The 20133-nt window shown below is 54.1% G+C and overlaps 1 protein-coding gene across 1 annotated transcript in view; it reads left to right on the top strand.

Moving 5' to 3' along the window:
• Positions 1-20133, top strand: part of XXYLT1 (xyloside xylosyltransferase 1) — a 161032-nt gene that overhangs the window by 11347 nt on the left and 129552 nt on the right. Inside the window, exon 2 of the mRNA XM_010994392.3 lies at positions 17879-18026. Within this exon, the coding sequence (XP_010992694.2) occupies positions 17879-18026 (148 nt within the window). The remainder of the gene's footprint in view (positions 1-17878; positions 18027-20133) is intronic.

Below are 20133 nucleotides of genomic sequence, written 5' to 3'. Positions count from 1 at the left end.
AAAGCCCCGGTGCCGTGGCCTGGTTTGCTGCCCACTGTGTCCAGGCTTCCTCTCTCCTGCTGGAGGAAGAGGCCGTATCTCCCCCTCCCCCTCCCCCCTGTGCCTCGCTCGTGCCCGGTTCTGGGCAGAGGCTCAGAGACGCCCGCTCGCTGTGGCCTGGGCTCTGGAGCAGGTGCTGCTCTTCCCTGTCAGGGCGCTGAAGCCGGTCCGTGCTTTGCAGTCTTGTGTGGGCAGCACGGGTGATCCTGCTGCGTCTTCTCTGTGAATTTTCCTGGCTAGATGTTCTAATTCTGGAAGTTTCCAGAAGGGCCAGTTCAGACTTGTTTTTTGTAAACCGTGAACCTGTTTCATGTTTTGTTTACCTCTTAATGGTGTTTGTTTTCTTGGTCTGACCGCACACAGCTATTGTTTGTAACCTTTTTGGGAATTCAGCCAAGTCTAAGCCCTACGTGATTTTGAAGAGCCAGGCTGCAGGGAGAGCCACATCCCCCGGACCTTGCTCCTTTCCCCTGTTCCCACCCCTCTGTGAGGGGGGCCTCGGCCCTCACCCTCTGTGGTTCATGCCCCACCATCTGCTGTGAGGCGTCCCTGTTCTTACCAGTCAGGATGTGGGCTCTGTGAGACCTGCCCAGAGGGTCAGGCTTCTTGAGTCTCAGTCACTGAGGGGTTCTGGAGGGGCTTCGTCAGCTCTGGCAAGTGGACAGGGGGCTAGTCCTTGCTTGATAAGCTGCACAGGAGCAGGCAGAGCGTGAGCCTTGCTCTGGGCGCCCCCGGCCACCCCTGTGTGGGGGGCAGGAGGACACAGCAGGGGATTTCAGGTGTGCCTGGGGCACCTTTGGGAGGACGGAGGGGCTTTCTGTGGGAGTCAGGGAGCTTTGGGGATGTGTGCCCATTGAACGTTGGTGTAGGATGCAGCCTTCCCAATCTTGCAGAGGCAGCTGGGGCAACAGACCTTGTCTCCCATACCCGGCAGGAGAGTCATGACTAGAAGATGGGGGGAGGGGCGCTGCAGGAGGGAGGGGGCACCGGCTGGTGGGCTGCGGTCAGACAGCCTGGGCCGTCAGTGTTCCGGGACAGGCAGAGGGAGCCCTGCCATCTCGGGGCTGCTCACTGAGCTGCCGGAGCTGTGGGAGCCTCTTCACGCCTCAGGGACTTTGCTCAGGTGCTTCCTCTCCTGGAACACCCATCCTTGCCTTTTTACCTGGCAAACTCTTTTCACCCTTCAAGATTAAACTCAGGTGGGTGCCAGTTATGTGGGGGAGTCATGCCTGCCTGCCCTACCTGGGTTAGCCCTTCTCTCCTGAGTCCCGCTGTGCTACAGTTGCCGCGTCTGGGAGCTCCTGGGGGCAGGGCTGTCTCATTTCCTTCTGTGTCCAGGACATAGTGTAGCACAGGGCCCTGCGTGGAGTGGGACCCGGCACGAGCTGGCTGAGCAGGCACAGGTGGGCAGTGAAGTCTAAATGTGGGCCGGGCTGCCGAGCGCCCACGCCTTCAGATGTTCTGTGAGCGCCGTGCTCTCACATGTTAAGAAGTGGCGGCAGCACTGGGAGCCCTTGCCGTCTGGGGAGGCCTCTTGATTTAAGAAGCCTTCCTTGCACCTTTTAACACTGATCCTCCAGAGAAGAAGTCATCCAACCTGAGACCAGCCGGGAAGACCCAGGTGTGTGTTGGAGACTTGTTCCTGGTTTCAGAGCTGTCCCCCGGGTACTGCTACGCAGAGATCCTGATGCTGGTCTGAGGGAGGTGGGAGGGGCTTCACTTCCCTCCTTAACAAGTAGGGAGGGTGGGGCTGCTTGATCTGCCTGGAGCCCCCAGCTAGTGAGCAGCGTGGGGCTGCTAGTCAGCCTCTCCGGGAAGCAGCCCAGCCCTGGCTCACTCTCAGCGGAAGGACGGTGGACAGTCCTGCCCAGGTGCCTTGCTCATGGTTTCTAGGGCCCTCCCTGACCCTGGCTTCCACCGGTGGGGCTTTTCAGTGTCTCTGAGCCTCAGTGCCTCGGCTGTGAGATGCTCAGGGGCATTGCAGCTCCATAGCTCTCTTACTGGCATGTTGAGACTGGGCGTGGGAAGTTGTAAAACACGTGTCCTTTCCAGGCTTCTCCCGATTGCAAAGGTAGGAGACGGGGGGTGGGGGTCTTGAAGCCATCATTCACCTCATTCTGGGCTGGCTTCCCAAGCCCTCCTTGCCGACTCTGCTTCCCCCTCTGGGAAACATGGCTTCATTCCTCGGCCTCTGCCCCAAGCCGGGCGGCACCTCGGGATGAGGGCGAGGTGTGTGGAGGTCCCCTCAGATGTTCCCCATCAGCATCAGGGAGGGCACAGCTGCCGCCATTTCAGCGGCAGGCGCCCTGCTAGACCCCACCTCGCTCTCCCATTTACCCTCAGAGTGAGCAGTTCTGAGGAGGGAGGTACTGTCTCCGAGGAAGAGGCTTCCCAGCTGAGGACCCCGAGCCCAGAGCAGGTTTGGAGCTTGCTCAGAGCCGTATAACCCCGAGGTGGTGGAGCGGGGTTGTTTCAGACCCGCGGGCCCTGTGCCCTGATGCCTGTGATGGCTGTTTATTTTGGTGGTGGTTCTAGTGTTCCTCCGGCGCCCCGGTGCCTGCTGCTCGCTGGAACCTTACACACATGTCCACTCCCTTGTCAGCAGGTTGAGGGGCCCTCGAGGGGTGTGAGAAGATCAGGTGGATCTCATTCCTCCTTCAGCTTTTGCCCTGAGAACCAGCTGGGCGCAGCTGTTGAGGAAATGGGCTTAGGGGACCATGTTGCTTGGAGCCCCACTTCCCTCTTGTGGCAGCAGGTCACAGGAGGTCAGGGCTAGAGGAAAGAGGAAAGGCTGTGTAGTCTTGTCCCCTCAAGTTACCTGTGAGGTAATGGGCCCAGAAAGGCTGAGTGACTTGCCCAAGGCCACACAGCCAGTCAGAGGACAGGGGTCTGCTCCAGAATCGAGCTGACGGGCTCAGGTGCAGGCCCCAGAGCCTTCCGAAGGCTCCCACTGCCCCTCTGCCGGGCCCGGCTCAGCCCACGGGGGCCTCGCTGGGGTTGAGCGTGTGCGTGTGGCGGGGGTGTAAGGAATCCTGCTGCGGTCTCCCACCTGGGTCTGCACCCCATCCAGCCCAGTCCTGCCATGCCTGTTACAGGGATCTCTGGGTGCCGAGGAGTGGGCTCCCCGTTATGTGAGCTGATACACATGACACACAGTTGATGCTCCAGACACCTGTTTCTGACTTACCGTGTAACTCGCCCCACTGGAGCGTCCAGTCTCTCTGAAGACCTGTTGCCTGTGTCAGTCTTTCTGATGCTCCCGGTATCACTGCTCTGACTGCAGTGCTGGTGAAGCTGCCAGACGGGAGGCCTGGGGGGCAGGGTCTGTGTGGCTGTCTCTCCTGAAGAGCCTAGCGCAAGGGCGGGCAGGTGCTTCTCCACGGAGCCCACCGTTGCTCCAGATGGGCCTGGTCAGGTTCCAGGCCCACCGTACCCTCCAGGAGGCTGCGGGTAGTTGTTTGTTTTTCCTGATCTCCTTCCTCATCTGCCCAAAGGGCACAATATCATCCACCTCAAAATGCTGGATGAAATTAAGTGAATTAATGTGTCTGAAGGACCAGCTTGTGCCCAGCACATCCCAGGGGTCTGCTTTGGACATGAGGCAGGCGGCCCCCGCCCCCTCCATGAAGGCCGTCCTGGTCTGCGCCTGCTTATCACAGGTCAGATCCTGGTGCAGGTGGCCACACCCCAGCCTGGGCTTTGTGAGCAGGCTGAGTGGATGCTCAGCTTTGTCTCATAAAATAAAAGAGCAAGTTTGGCACAGAGGTCACCTGGCCTACATGCTTCATTACACTGGGTGTATGTACCGAGTAAGAGTGAGAGGATGACAGCCCTGAGGGCCAGGGGCTGAGCAGCATTACATCCAGTGGTCCCAGCTCTCTCACAGCAGGGAAGGAACAAGCCTTCTGCTCAGGAGACTAGCTTGGGGGGTGGAGACCATGATATGGGAGTACCCCTGGAGGGAGGTGGGCCGGGTGAGATGCTTGTGATTCCGGCTGCTGAAGATCTGTTTTAAGGTGAGTTTAACTGTGGTCAATGTAGGGTTGGACTTTGGTCCTGGGTCCCCAGGGATGGGGTGCTGCTGACATCTGAGTCATGGCCAAAGTCTTGGGTCCCTGATCACCCCCCATTCAGGGTCCGGCTGTGCCTGTGGCTCACTCAGCCAGGAGTGGGTGATGGATTGGGAATGGGGTGCCCAGCTACATGCTGCCCAGCCTCAGGGACACTGGTCACCTGCAGTCTGCAGTGGAAGGGGCTCCCTGGTGGGAGCTTGTCTGAGAGCCTCATTTCTTCTGTGTGTTCTAGTCTAAAACCCTACCTGGCTAGTGACTGCCTTCCTCAGTGAAGACTGGACTGTTAAATAGTTCACGGAGTATGATGAGCAGTGTTTGCAGAGGGAGTAAGACGTTTTGGAAGTTGGTTGCGTTTACTTGCCTGGTCTTCGGACTCCCTGAGCAGCTTTTGCTTTGATCAGAAACGTGAGCAACTGAAGTTACTCACTGATACCGCTCTCTCACGGTTGCAAGACTTTGAGAGCAGAAGCAAAATGAAAACATTCCTCTTTACTTAAGGGGAGAGTTCTGTCTTGGGTCCCTGGCTCTGGAAGATGAAATCTGAGCTTGCTGTTTCAACTGCCTGATTTCTGGAGCTGTTGACTTCGAGCCCTGTTCCGTGACATGCACAGCATCCGGGACTGATTCGTGGAAATCTCTGTGAGATTTGTTAGAGCCTGGAAAAACGAAAGGGAGTTCTTGCTGCCCCATGAGTGTATTCAGCTCCGAGGAGGCGGAGTCCTGGGCCTTGGGGTGGGTGTGGGGAGAAAGTGCTTAGAGAAAGGTGGGCGGGCGGGCCAGAGCAGAGGCAGGACCCCACTGAGAGCCCTTGGTGACCAGCTTCCACACAGACAATAAAACTCTAGGTGGAAGAACTGTCTCCGTTTGTCTGGGTCCCCGTGAGCCTTGTCCATGGGCCGGGTACTTCTGGTGTAGCTGGGGGATGGGCTCTCTGCTCATTTCACTTCTCGTGGGACCTGCACGTGGTGCTGCAGCTTGTAGATACCTTCCCGTCTTTCCGTCTCATCTTGCGCTTATTGTTTGTATGGCTGTAGAGTAAGTTATTGTCTATTTCTTTTGTAAGCCATTCTGTAAGTCTGATTTTTTTCCCACTGTAAGTAACACCACAGAGGACATCTCTGTATGTTTTTTTTTTTCCCTTCTTTTGTATTGTTCCCAGGAACCCTTCCATGACTCTTCGCAAGGAACACTTTACAGTCCTAAATGGTCCTATGTCTGCAAATGAATGTGAGAAACTCAGGACTCAGCAGCGCTGCTCCTCACGTTCACGCTGCGTCTTTAATTAAGGGCTTGCCTGCGGATTCACGCTGCACAGCCTTGCTTTCTCGCCTCTTAGGTAATATTTTATTGAAAAAAAATTTTTAAGCAACAAGGATTTACTGTATAACACAGAGAACTATATTCAGTATCTTGTAATAACCTGTAGTGGAAAATAATCTGTAAAAAATATAACTGAATCATTTTGCTGTACATCTGAAAGTAACAATATGGTAAATCAACTATATTTCAATAAAATTTTTTCTAGTATTTTTATACATTAAATTATGAAGCATCAAAATATAGAAAAATTCAGAAAAAATGTCATAGGTACCTGTTTTCCTACAGTATAGGTTAAATAAGGGTGAACATTTGGTTCTATTTGCTTAGATTCTTTTTTTAAGGAAATGAATTATTACAGATACAGCTAAAGTCCACCCTTATTTCTTGTCCCCTCGCTCCCTGGCCCCAGAAGTGTTCACTGTCCCACACAGGGAGGTGGTGTTCTTTGTAGAATTTGTGCTTTTACCACATGTATATGTGTTCATGTACACACACGGATATATACCTATATAAAAATATACTTCATTGCTTTGTAGACCTTAAACAGTTATATAAATGCTCTCATTATACATCCTTTTGATATTTCTTTTTGCACCTGACATTATAGTTCTGACATTTATCTGTGTTGTTACATGCAGGTCTTGTTTGGTCATTTTAACTGTCCTTTGGGATTTTGTTACGGGGAGACCTCCGTTTATCCATTTTTTCTCTGAGGGGTGGCTGGGCTGCCCCACTTTTTGGTCACTGCAGACTGCTGCAGTGAGCCTGAGGTGCACATCTGCATACACGTACAGGCTTGGGTTTCTCTGGACTCCACACCTGGACGACCTGGACGGGCCCTTCCTGGTCCGAGGGTCTGTGGACCTTTCCGAGATCCTGCTGAGCTCCTCCCCAGTGCCGTGGGGCCCCTGTCCATCCTGCGTTCTTCTGAGCACTTGGTGTAGGCTCCTTTTTCTTGGTGTGAGTCCAGCTGCCTCTGTGACAGGAGGTGGAAACTTGGGGGCAGCTTTGGGAATTGGAAAAGGAGGGAAGCTCTGAGGACAGGCTCGAGCGTTTCCTAGCGCCACTGTGAGCTTTCTGGTCATGCCGAGACTTGGACCAGTCTTCCCCAGCGTTTTCTGGATCTCTGTAGATGAGGGCGGAGAGGAGGGTGCCACCAGCTGCAGGTGGGGTGCCTTTGTGTGGGAGGCACGGGGCCTGGCTTGGGGGCTGGCTCCCCTAGGGACTGGCCGTGGGAGAGCCCCGCCCCCTTGCTGGGCCTCACTTTCCCTCCCTGACACTTGAAGGGTTGAATCAGTGACTTGTACAGCCTCTTGGCTCTGCCCATGCTGCTCACCCACCTTGGCTTTTGCAGTTAGCAAGAGGGTCTCCCCTTTCCTAGCCACGGCTGCTAGGCCTGAGCCTTGGGCAGCTGGCAGGTTGGGGTGGAGGCTGGGAGGCTACCTTGCAGGGAAGCAGAGGCCTGGCGCTGCCCAGGGACCTGGCTGTCCCCTCAGTGGCGTGATCTGTGCTCCCCTACAGCAGGAGGGAAGGGCCTCAGATCCCAGAGGCTTAAGGCCAACACAGATTAATGCTGAAGGAGGGGAAGCCAAGAGCCGCTCATGAAAGCCAGAGGCAAAGGAGCACTGCTTTCTTTCTAAGGCCGGGGGAGCCCATGCGGTATTGCTGCTTGAAACCTTCAAGGAGCCAATAGTTACTGTGTGCCTGAGAGGTGCCCTCACTGTCCTGGACATTGAGACGCATTGGGTGTATCCGTGAACAGAGGAGTGGTCGGAACTCCTGCCCTGGTGGAGCTTGGCTTCTGGCAGGGAGAGGAGTAAATGAGCCAGTAACACTTGTCTGCTGCCTGTGACACCATGAGGTAGGGACTCAAAGAGGGTTAGGGTTCATTCCATCTCTTTGCTGTTCCTTGAGAAGCGAAGAGTGCATTGTACCTCATCCTTGGAGGTGAGTAAGTTAGGATGTCAGTAGGATGAGAGGTGGGGTGTGGGGCGAGCTTGGTCCTTAGTTGGGTGGACAGGGGCCACTACACTGAGAAGGTGGGGTTGGAGCAGAGGCCTTGAGGAGCAGAGGACCTGGCCAGGCAGCTCCTGAGGAAGAGCATTTGGGTGGCAGGATGGGTGGTGGGTGCCTGGCATGTTTGAGGAGCAGCAGAGGGGCTGTGGAGGGAAGAGGGCAGGCCTAGAGGGAGGAGGGCAGGTCTGGGCCAGTCCCAGTGAGGGTCTTGGTTTTGATGGAGTGTTGGGAAGGGCCACTTCTGGGTGTCGAGCAGAGAGGGGTCACCCTGGCTGCTGTGTGAAGGACTGAATGATGGGGAGCCCCATCAGGAGGCCCGCATCCTGGCCCAGGGGAGGGAGGATACTGGCCTGAGCAGGTGGAAGATCGGGGGCTGGGGAGAAGTGGGGGGATGCTGGGCCCCTCCAGGAGAAGGGTTTTCTGCTCTGGAGTTTGTTCAGATATGGGCCTCTGGCCTCAAGAGGCTGTAAACATGTACCTCTTTGATGGAACTGGGGTTGTAGTGCACACTCCGCGGGGCTCTGCCCCTTGGCGAGGGTACACAATAGGAAAAGTCTAGCAGAGGCAGTCCATGGAGGTTGTCTGTGTGCTGCAGTCAGGCCTGGGCTCAAGGCTGGGCCTCGGTCATCCACACGTCACCTGGCACCGGCAGCTCCACCTCTGCAAGGGACCGTGGACACCTCCTGCGTAAAGGGCCCGGTGTGGGCGAGGATCGTGAGCTCATGGTTGTGCACGTTGCTGCCTGACCTACATTTCGTTTCTTTGTGGTCCTGCCACGAGCAGGCGCCAGTGCCTGGTGTGCAGGGCTCAGAGCAGTGCTGGGAGTGGGACGTGGCTGGGGGGACTGTCCTGGCTTGAAGTTACAGGCAGGAGTTAGCAGCCAGGCTGCAGACGGGGAGTCAGGAGATCTAGTCCTGACGTCAGCACGTGTGACCTTGGGGAAGGCAGGGACTCAGCCTGTGGACACCTGCTGGCTTCCGGTGCTATGCTCTGCATTTTAAACACATCGTCTCAGCCTCAGAGGAGGCAATAGACGCGAGCGGTGTCCCCAGCGTCCAGCCATTGACCGTTTCCTTCACGGTTTTTGCCAGTATCCTGGAGCTGCCTGCGGCTTTGGCTGCTTCATTCATATGTTAAACTGACTCACCTTTTTTTCTCCCCCCTTAGCCTCTCCTTAGGGAATATCTTTGAAATCATAGTTCTAAAATGTTTTTACTAATTTTTCTACTGTTTTACATTTCAAAAGAAGTCCATGAGTATCAAAATAAAGTGGTTGGTCTGTGTGCCTCTTAGAAGTCCCTTCTGTACCCATCCGGAGGTGTGTACCCCATCTTGGGCGCACTGGACGAGGGGTTTCAGGAAATGTAGGAGTGCAGGTGGCACTGTCCTGGAGTCCAGCCGGTCTGAGCTCAGCGGGGTGAGCTGGGGCCATGGGTTCCCTGCCTGGGTGCCCGCTGCATCCCTGTCCCTGAGAGCCAGGAGGGGAAGGGGTTAGTGTGGATGGAGGAGGGGCTGTGGGAGGCCTGGCTGAGGCCACCTTCCTGCCTGCCCAATGGAAGCAGAAGCTGGCTACATGCGTCCTTGTGGGTGTCACTTGTGTAAAACTGCAGTGTTCTCCGGGAGGTCCTTGGCCGTGGGAGATGACCACACAGAAAAGAACAAGTCAAGGAACGTGGTGAAGAAGCCCTGACAGACCCGCAGCCGCACGGCTTCTTGGTGGGTCAGGGGTCTGGGACCCGCACCCTAAGGCTCACAGGGAAGTCCTGATACTGCAGGGTCAGTGCTCCCCTCCCACCTCTTCCCCTCTCCCTGCTTTCCTTCATCTCATACCTTCTCTTATCTTTTGCAGTGGAAAACATTATTTTGCAGAAAACTGGCTCCTACTGTCAGGAAAATTCAGTATGAAACGTAAACAACCAGAACCTCATTATTTTATAAAAGAGGTAAATTAACGATTGATTATACCCACTATGTACAGATTATTTGAGATCACTAAATGGACTCCTGAGTGAGTGCTGGGGAAGGTCGGGGGTGACTGGAGCACTTGTTTTGAAGAATGACAGCTCAGCACAGAGGGCTGGGCACTGGGAGCCGGAGGCGGGGCAGCAGGGGGCGGTGCTGGCCGTGGGGCCGCGGGCCTTGGGTGGAGTGCGCTGTGGAGATGGTAGATTTATGCTCCTGGAACCCAACAGCTGTGTTATGAATACCTGGAAGGGCCCGTGGCCCTGTGGTGGCACCATTAGCTGGTCACGGACACATGCAGGCTCCGGAAGGTGGCACAGATCTTTGTGGTTCATTCCTGTTCAGCCCTGGGGTGGGGGTGTCTGGGCCCATTTCTTTGTCTCTCTCCACTCTTCTCAGCGTGTTTGTCTTTCTTCGGGTCCCTCCTCACCCTCCAAGGGCATGCTCTGTGCCAGTGATTTGCCATAGTTCCTGTTGGTCATCCTAGAAATTCACCTGGAGGGCCCAGGTGTTTGCAGTTCTCAGAGCGGAGCTCCTACAAGACAGACCAGCCTTTGTCTTGCTTATTCTTCTACGTATGATTTCTCTACCTTGCTGTGCTGGCAAGGTCTTCATCTCTTTACCTGCTTGCCCAAGACACTCCCACTCCTGGAGGTGAGGAGGACGAGGACAGGGCAAGGGGGACACAAAGTTGGTGCAGCCGACGGGCACAAAGAGGGCTCCGGGCCCAGTTCCCGAGCCCGCGGCCTCCTCTCCTCCAGACACGAGGGCCTGCTCTTCCTTGATTCCTTGTTCGGGGCTCCTGAGTCAGCAAAGAATTGACGTCTCAGAGGGAAAAGGATTTCTCGTTGCCACTTATCCTCTCTCCGTTACAGGCAGGAAAATGAAACATGGTGGCCTCCTGAGTGGGGGCAGAGGGAGGAGATGGAGAGAACCACCTGCTCCTGTGTGAGATTGTGTGGTCCCCTCCCCCGCCCCTCGCCCATGGGCCAACACCCGCAGCTCCTTCCTCTACTGCTCACCTTTTGCACCTTGTCGTCTCCTTTGACTTTGGACTCGCTCTGGGGGTTGCCCGAGGCCCTGCTGCAGTGTGGGACCCAGAGCTGAGGCAGTCTGACTGGCACTGAGTCAAGTGGGGCCTTCTGTCACACCCCTTCTCAATGAGTCTGGGGGCCCACGTGCAGGAGAAACACATGGGGTGGCTTTTAAATGAGGAGTCCTGAGCCTCACCCCAGACTCTGACTCAATGTCTGGGGTCAGGACCCAGGAGTCTGTATTTTTACCTGAACCCCTGGCAAAGGCCTGCACACACTGAGGGTGGGGAACCTCAGATCCAGACCCCGCTCCTGGCCAAGTGACTGGAGCTCGCAGGCTTGTGGGACACTTGCCGGACACACGCCCCCTGTTGAGGTTGTTCGGCCCTTAGTCACCCACAGGTGCCAGGCCTGTCCCTCTTATGTTCTGTGTCCTCCTGGTCCTAGTCCCAGTCATATTGAGGTTTTGGAGAACTAGAATGCATCCCACCTCTGCTGAAATACTGTGAGTCTTGTAGGGGTCCCAGCACGTTAACTGCACGTCCCCTTATCTGGGCACGACTGTGGCACAGTGTGAGGTAGACATGGGGGCATGGCCTGCACAGGGACGTTCTGTTGTGAGGATGATGGGAGGGGCTGTAGCTTTTGAGCTGCTGGTAAACTGGGTCACGAGAATGGGGTTGGAAATTACTTTGGAAATTAGATGGGCAGGCTTCTTTTTTCCTCTTCAGCTGCTTTGTGGTTCTGCCTGACAAGATCAAATCATATCTAGGACATCTTGCAGAGGATAAAGAACAAGATAAGTCACTTGCAGAGAGGGGCAACCTGCAGGTTTATATTTTTCTTTCCTCATAAAACTGCACATCAGTTATAATTTTTAGTCTTTTCATTTAAAACCAACGAATTCGCAGCATTTTTCACTTACACTGGGAGATCTTTGTTTTCAAAGGGGGCTAAAGTTATTGGAGGGGGACAGCATGCAGCTGCTGGTAACTGATGGTGTTTTTAGGACTTGATAGTGATTTTAAAAAAAGAGGGATCAATATACCTGTCTGTTGCTCCACCTGTCTTTCGATCGGACATCTGTCTGTATTTCCTTAGTCCAGGAAAACTTCATTTAAGGAGGTACCTTTGATATCATTTCTGACGTAAAATGTAAAAATAGGGCATTGTTATTCTGAAGCAGCTTGCAGGTTGGGTACAAAATGTCCTCGGCAACAGCTCTCCTTCTGACAAGGTGAGACGTTGCGGCCCAGCCCCGGGGGACATTCTAACAAGCAGGTTAAGGGTGAACAGAAGACCCATATTCCTGAAGTGTAGAGTAAGGCCCACGTGGAAGACATTCCTCTCCTTTGAGGAAGGGCCAGGATGGCAGTGGGGAAGCACATGCCTCACCCCGGGGAGGTGCTGGGGTGAGGAAGGAGCCTCTGAGGTCACAGGTCCTGCAGGGACACCGCTCTGTGTGCTGGGGCAGGTTGTCACATCACATGCTTCTCTCTGGGTGCTTTTATCTTCATAGCTCATTCTTGTGCTCGTTCTTTCCGACAGCAAGCATTTGCTCAGCTTCTACTGCACCTGAAGCGCTTTGCCAAGAGCTGGGTGCATGGCAGTGAGCAAGGAAGACAAGGTGCCCCCTTTGTGCTGCCTCACAGGCTGGTTGGGGCCTGTCGGCATTAAATTACTTAACATTAAACACTTAATATCAGGTGGTGATAAATGCTATGGAGAAAATAAATCTGGTAATTGCATAGCCAGGACTGGGGGGAGTAGCTACTTTTTTCATCAGGGAAGATCACAGGGGGTGACATTTGAACTGGCACCTGAAGGGCTAGAAAGATCCAGGCATGTGACGATTCTGGGGGAGACTGTTTTGAACAGAGGGAGCCGCTGGTGCAAAGGCCCTGAGGTGAACGTGTGTTTGGGGGATTGAAAGACTGCCAGTCTGTTGGCAGATCTATCTTTCTGTCATAAAAATAGGCCTTCACATTCATAGTACATGTCAATGAGAAAACAAACCCTTTTTCCAGGAAATCACTTTTCCTGCAGCTCTTGTTGGAATCAATGACGGAGATCACACAAATGAGGAATGCATTTGTGGGGCCTGACTAGCCTGTGGTGGGGCGCACTGGGTCCCCTCCTAGTCAGAGCCAGGCAGCTCCGATTATGGCCTTACTGTATCTTGGGGTGTTTATTACAGGACATATTCTTTTATCAAATCTAGGTATTCTTGCATGGGAAAGGCATTCTGGCTATATTGGGAGGGGGTGATGATGTTAACTGTCCTTTGTTGAGCTCCTGCTACATTCCTCATAAAATCCTGTGAGACAGGCACCTTGATTTTTCCCATTATATAGGCGATGTAGTTTAGGTATTTTGACCAGGGTTGCCAGGTGATGAAGTGGTGACTTAGCATCTGAACCCAGACCTGCCCACGCCAGCCTGGCCTTGCCTCTCTGGAGGTCCCGACTGCCCAGCACAGGTGTGATTCCAGCCAGAGCTGGTGTCCACAGAGTGGGGTGATGACTCCATGGGGCGAGTGAGCCAGCCCGCGGGTGGACGTTGCCACGGGCACTTTCTTGCCGAGTCCAGATGTTGTCCTACCCAGGGCTCCAGGCAGCCCCTTGGGAAAAGCAGAGACCTGTTTGCTGTTCCTGTGGTACGTGGATTCCGGCACATGGTGGGGTGCACCTGGGGGGTTCGATCTGTGTAGGCTTCCCAGAGCCTTGTGCTGTCACTCTTCTCTCCCACAGCTCTCCCGGAGACAGCCTCCGGTTGAGCGCAGGGACGCCATGTGGCCGTCCCAAGGCACTGGTCTGCGGCTGGAGGAGCTGCTGTTTTCAAGCAGGCCTGGGTGTTTCCTGGAAAACCGGTGTCTCCCTGTGCACAGGGCCAGCCCCACCACCTCCCTTCTTGGCTCCAAGAGCATCGTGTGAGCTGACTCCCAGTGGGCATGCCAAGTGATAAATGAGTTTTCTCCACCAAGTTAGCTAAGGTTTGGCGTGGCTTAGGTCCCCAGTGGATGTTTATTGGAGCAGTGGTCTGGCTGTTCGGACCTATCCATGCCAGCGAGCTGGGGCCAGACGCCTGCCCCTGCCTGGCACCAGGCTTTGCTGTTCTGGGTGCTTTGGCTTCCCCAGCCTGGAAGTGTCAAGAATGTGCTGTGCCTGGTGGATACGAGGCAGGCTTCCCCTCTGCCCGCATCCCCACACTCTCCTTTTCAAGAGAGAGGAGCCCTCCGAGTCTGTCATTGTGCACAGTGCTCTCTCAGTTATTTTGAACAACAAAGGACAGCTCGCGACCACTTAGCCTGAAACGGCTTCAGTCATTCCTGAATTTACAATGCTAGAATTTTCTTGACAGAATTCACTACAGATAAAAGGAGGTAAAAGCCACTGTTTCTGGGATTTTGATCTCGTAATTACTAAGTGTGGACTATTGATATATGAGCCTTTTAAAGTGGCTACAAATGTCTGATTATAGGCTGATGAGAAAACCAACTGCCTTAATGATATGAATGTGGGTTCTTGTGGGTTAGGATAGATACCATTTCCAGTGACAACCTCCTACACAAATTCATGAGGAGCTGTGTCTAGAACATCTCAAATGGATGAGGAGGGTGATACGTTCTGGAAAACTGCTCTGAATGACTCCACTTGCCTCTGGGGTTGATAAGGACATTAATGTTTAAAAGGATGCCCAAGAAGGGTCTGAAAAAGAAGTCATTCTGTAAGTGGGTGGGGGGACATAATAATGAATGGAATTTTTAATTTAAAATATATGAAGATAATTAATAAAAGTTACAAATAATGGTTTGGCTTTTTAAGCTTCATCCCTAAAAAAATATATATAGTCAAACTGGTGTAAACCATTCTTTTGATTGCCTCAGCAGTCAGTTGCCCTCAATATGGGAGTCACCTTGAAGGCCTGGGTTTCCAGGGTACGTGGTACTCCTTCCTGTAGCCCCTGAGGTGGGAGATTTGCAAAGGGAGAGCTACAGAGGGAGGGGTGGCATGTTCCCTGCCCCCTCCCTCTCTTTTTCTCTCTTTTCATCACTCTTGCTTGGCTTCCTCTGCCAAGCACTAAACCCTGGGCTGGGCTGGGGGCTTCAGCGAGCGCCAGTCTCCAACCCTGCCCTCAGGAGACTGCAGTTTGCACACGTGTTGTAGACGCTGGCAGGCCGGGGTGTTTTGATTCACCCTTGCAGCGTCTGTGGTTTGCTTCTTGCTGCAGAAAGTGTATTCCATGGAACATATTAATTTATCTCTAAGTAGATTTATTACATGAAATATTCATCAGAGTGGGCGCCATGGTACAGGGCTTGGAACAACATACCTAGTACAGTTTGTCCTCATAAATCTATTAATGCTGATGGATGTAATTGTCTCCTGTGAAGCTTCGGGGTGAGATGAGGGCCCGGGGAGGGGAAGAAGCTGGCCGCTGCTCTGCAGCTTGGCTGCGGCAGGCCCTGCTCTGAGTGTGTGTGTGTGGTTATACGTATCCATTTTTTCTCTTTCTTTTTAATGAATGCAGAGGCTTTCATTTCTGAGAGCCCTCTTGTCAGCTTCCAGCTTCTTGTCAAATTCTAGCTTCCAGAAGCATTTGGAGATGTAATGAGGCTCAGAGGGAAAAGCTAGCTCATGAGTGATCTGTGATCAGTGAGCAGAGGGCATTCAGGGGACCGAGGAGGGAGTGGGGGGCAGGATGCTAACACTTAGGAATAACCCCCGAGCTAGGTATTTTATCTGCTTCTCCCAGGTGCTCCTAACAGCCACCTGGGAGGCAGGTGTCATCATTCCTGTGTTATCCACGTAGAAGTTGAGGCTCAGAGAGGTCTAGTAACTTGTGCGAAATGCAGTTTGTTTAGTTCAATGAGGCTATCCTGATGGCCTGGGGCTGGGCACAGGACACAGAGCAGTCACAGCCTCTGCCCTCCTGGAGGGCCCCATCCAGCAGATGCAGTAACAGGACCTGCAGAGGAATCAGGTGGGGAAGTGGAGCCTCCCTCCTTGTGATACAGGGGGCACAGGACGGCGTGATGAATTGTAGGAGACTGTAGGAAGGCTGGAGTGGGTGTCTGAGCAAAGTTGGAAGCCTGGATGGGTGTTTTCCAGGCAGACGGGGCCTGGCAGAGGGGGTTTCAGATGGTGTGACGAGCAGGTACAAATACCTAAGGACGCAGGGCGCCAAGGCATGGCAGGCAGGGTGGGGACTGCCTGGTTCAGCTCTGCTCAATCCCCAGGGGAGGGGAGGGCGGAGGGGTAGCCAGAGCCACAAGTGCAGGGCCTTGCAGGGCATTTGGACTGTAACCCAGGGCACTGAGGAGCCACTGGACGTTTTGAAGCCAAGGAGAGAGAGAAGTGAATTTGTATATTTGGAAAATTACTCCAGGGACACAACCGAGGCTGGCTTGGAGGGAGGCAAGGCAGGAGGTGGGGAAGACTGTGGGGTTTGTGATGCCCGTGCGGCCAGGATGTCAGTGAGCAAAGCATGTGGGGTGCAGGAGGTGAAAGGTGTAATTTCGTATCTGTGCTGGGAAACAGCAGAACTGGTCAGGATGCCCCACCCCAGGTTGAGAGGTCACAAAAAAGGAAAAGTCAAAGAGAAAAAGCAGTCAGAAAAAGGATTAAGGAAAATAGGACATTAGAAGAGAAATGTTAAATTGTAAAAAGACTTTTATGAAGAGATAAAAAAAATTTAAAGAGTTACAGTTAAGGAATGATGAGGACTAACACAATATACAGTTCTTTTTTTAAGTTTAATAGTGTTTTAGAAATTTAAGTGGATCTGAGAATAAAAGCAAACACTTAAGTGGGTTAAGACAAAAACGGGTTTCTGGCCAAAAGCAGAATGTAAGGTAGGGAAGAGCAGACAGGGCGGCTGGCCGCTGAAGGGCCAAGAGGTGATGATTCCTGCCGTCTGAGGACCCCCAGCTCTGGGAGTGCATGCTGGTTGGTGACACTGTGGGGTGGGGCCTGGGAGAGACCTGGGCAGAATCGGGGGAAAGGTGGGAGGAAGTGACAAAACAGAGCCTCTCTGCTTTGGGACTTCTGCAGGTGGGGCCACTGACAGTGTAGGGGCTTCGCGTGGCCCCCTTGCACCGTGGGCACCCTGTCCAGGCAGGTTCTTGGCCCTGGAGTTGGGGTGGTGGTGGCTGATCGCACGTGGCCACCTCACAGGCTCGTCCTGTCCTGGTAGCCACCAGGGAAGGGTAGGTGGAAGGTCATCAGCAGGTCTCTTGTGAGGGTCGGAGGAAGGACATCAGGGCTTCTGGCCTGAGTGCAATTATTGAGCGCCTCTTGTGTGCAGTGGAGTGTGCTAGATGTTGTGGGGCACATAACAGGGAAAACTTACAAGCTGTATGTGAGCAGAGCCATGGCGATTTGGTATCTTGTACAAGGCTGGGGCTCCTTGTGGGATGGGCTTATAACCTGGAGGAATGTCAAGCAAGGAACCCATTAGGGGCTCTTGTCTCCTCTAATTGCTGGTCGTGCTGCTGTTCCTCTCCACTGGTAGCTGTGAAGGAAAGAGGAAGCACGCACAGTGGAAGGAGCATGGGACTTGGAGTCAGAGACCAGGGTTCAAGTTCTGAGTCTGCCATGTATTAGCTATGTGACCTTGGGCACTGTAACCTCTCTGAGCACCCGCTTTCTCATTTGCAATTTGGAGCCATAATCATGATGTCTGCCTGCTGAAGCCCAGGTTGTCATGGGGATCTATGTGTATGTGAGAGTGTTCCATAAACTGCAGAGCTCTGTTCAGCAGCTGGTGACATCTCTAGACTCTTGAGTATTTTAAGGAAAGTGGTGCCTCATTATTCCTTATACCTCTCCCAGCACCTTCACAGTGTCTGAGACACTCCAGAGATGCTAGTTGAGTCAATGGACGAGTCTACTGCAGCACCAGGCATTTTCCGTGTCCCCTTTTCTAGTGGCCAGACCCTGTCACTGTCACGCTGTTGGAGGAGGGAGGTGGAGCCTGTGGAACATGTGTAGTAGCCTCTGGGCGATGTTGGGGCCAGTGCTGCCGGCCTCCCAGAGTTGCTGAGCATCCTGACTTCAGGACCAGACCCTTTAACCTGGTTTCCAGTCACTGGGCTTAGAGCCAACTTCAGGGTGGCCCGGTTTGAAGTTCAGAAGCAGAAGGAAGACTAGGGACTGCTCCCATTCCCTGTCCTGGCTCCCCCGCCCCTTCCACTACACCCCACATGCCTGCCTGCACCCCCTCACTTGCGGCATCCCCGTCCCCATAGCCAGCCTCCACTGACTCCCCACTGCTTCCCCATTTCCTTAGCTCTTAGGGATTCCAAGTCCCATGCTCGTGGGGCCCCCCGCTCATGTGGCCTGGAGAGGCAGTGTCTGTCCCTTCTGCGGCACGCGTGTGCTGGGTGCCCGGTGGGGTGTGCTCACTCTTGCCACTTCCCACGCCCTCCTGCAGGTCGTCTTCCACGACGTCGGCGTGCTGACAGACAGGCTCTTCCCCGTTGTGGAGGCCATGCAGAAGCACTTCAGTGCCGGCTCTGGGACCTACTACAGCGACTCCATCTTCTTTCTCTCGGTCGCCATGCATCAGATCATGCCCAAAGGTAACCTGGTCTGTGTGCCAATAGCCCCCTGGTTGTGACTTTGCGTCCATTTTCCTGGCTCCAGTACTGCTGGTGCCCCATGTCGGAGAGAAGAGCTGCACTTTAACACGAGGGGATGGGAGAGGGTGAGGGCGAGCAGGCCAGCCGAGGCCCCTGTGTGCAGAGCTTCCTGCACAGAGACTCCAGGACATGGCCCTGGGACCCATTCACGAGGACATGGTGTGAGTTACGTGGTGTGGCGTCCCTGGATCAGAGCATCTGGGCTCCAGCCCTGACTCTGCTCCTTGCACACATCCTTCTCTGGGACTCATTTGTAAAATGGCAGGTTGAACTAGGTGACCCTCCATCCCAAACTGTGATCCTGCTCTTTCCGGTTTGAACCTCTACTTATCTGACTTTGAAATATCAAATCTAGATGTGAGAGATGCAAATTATGACTGAATAGGACTTTTCTTTTGAGACTCTGATGTGCAATTAAAGTATTTTCTGGTCCCTCCCAGGCAGAAGAGCTGTGATTGTCTGGTCTGTGATAAGCTGGCCTTGTGTGGAAGTGCCGGCAGGTCATCCTTGGACCAGAAGCCTTGGGGGAGGGGAGTTTCATTTGTGTGGTGTCTCATGCTTCTGCATTCTTCTCCTCCAAATGGTCCTTGATTGATTCTGGAGCCCTGAATATTGCCCAAGCCCCCTGGTTTCTGGCCAAGGTAAACCACGACCTGAACATTTTAGGGGTGAGGAAGGGAGTTCGGGATCTCGGGGTAGCAGCTATCCAAACTGTAAGCAGTTGTGTTTCCAGCAATTCCCAGACCAGGCAGAACCTACCCGCCTAGGGGATGGCCAGGCTGTTTGGTGGAAGGGCCTTGCAGGGCAAGGAGTGGAAGAGGAGTCAGAGCATCGCTGTTTGAAGGGACCTGGCGAGGCAGGAATTCAGGAGTTAGAGGTTGAAGCTGGGTTCCTGCTGGCAGGTTGTCATTCCACAGGAGAATCTAGCCCATCCATTCTGGCTGGGACCTTGCCTCCACAGGGCGAGTTCCTGCACCACGGAGGCTTCTGAATGTTCTCATAGCTGTGAGGCAAGGACTCGGGGAGCTTCAGTGAGCAGGGGTCTGAAGGAGAGCAGGGGCGAGCTCACCCAAAGGGCACAGGGAGGAGAGCTGGCATTTGTGATTGTGCACAGAAACCAGGTGCAGCTCTGTCTGCTCCCCAATTTGCCCCACCAGTCCCGGGGGTTACACGTGAGAGCCGACTGAGGAACTGAGTGAACAGCAGTTATTTCTGTCCCTTCTGGTGGACAGGGGTGGTCTCTCCAGGCAGGCTTGGGCAGGTGTGTGGGTACTCAGGCCGGAGGGGGCTGCGGTTCCTGCTGTCCTGGATTCTAGAGGAGACACACATGAGTGCTAGTCCCAGCTCTGCCGCTCGCCTCGGGTGCCTTTGCTGCGGCCTCAATTTCCCCACCCAGGAACGAGGGGGCTGATCTCGTGAAGAGTCCAGGGTTACAGGAATCCCCTTGTGGGTTTCTCTAGTTCCGGGGAGCGGAGGGAAGAGGGGTTCTCCCCTTACCCTTCCTCTCCCATCCTCACCTCACTCCTAGCAATCCCTGATCACTCTGTAGATCAGGCTTTGGAGCAGGATTCTACTTGGTCAAAAGGTTTTGTGGTTACGCTGGCACTTTGAAATGTCTCGACTAGATGGGCCTTAAGGGCCAGACCAGTCCTGTTGTCCCGCATGCACGATTGGCCTTGAATGAAGTTCTGTGACAGAAAAGGTGGCAAAGGACGGTAGGAGGTCTGGGAGGGGGTGGCCCTGGCCTTCCTTTCTCTCCTCCGTGCTTCAGCTGGTAGGTCTCTGCCCATCGTATGCTAAACTCTAGGCCAGGTTATGCTTTGGGGCACCCAGAGGGACGGGATTGTCAGGGCAGAGAAGGGACTTCTGCTTCACAGCACTGGGGAGGACCAGGTAGTGAGCAGTCAGTGCAGATGACAGGACTTAGGGACCCCAGGCCGCCATCCCTCCGTCTCCCTGACTGCCCTGCCTGGTAGCCTGGCCTTGCGCCCGGGCCTTGTCTGCAGAGAAGAGGCTTTGGCCTGAGCTTTGACGTTCATGCAGGCGA

The sequence above is a fragment of the Camelus dromedarius genome, chromosome 2 (assembly GCF_036321535.1).
Source record: "Camelus dromedarius isolate mCamDro1 chromosome 2, mCamDro1.pat, whole genome shotgun sequence".
Classification (NCBI taxonomy): Eukaryota; Metazoa; Chordata; class Mammalia; order Artiodactyla; family Camelidae; genus Camelus; species Camelus dromedarius.
Note: the sequence above shows the minus strand (reverse complement) of the source record. Positions and strands in the feature narration are given on the sequence as shown.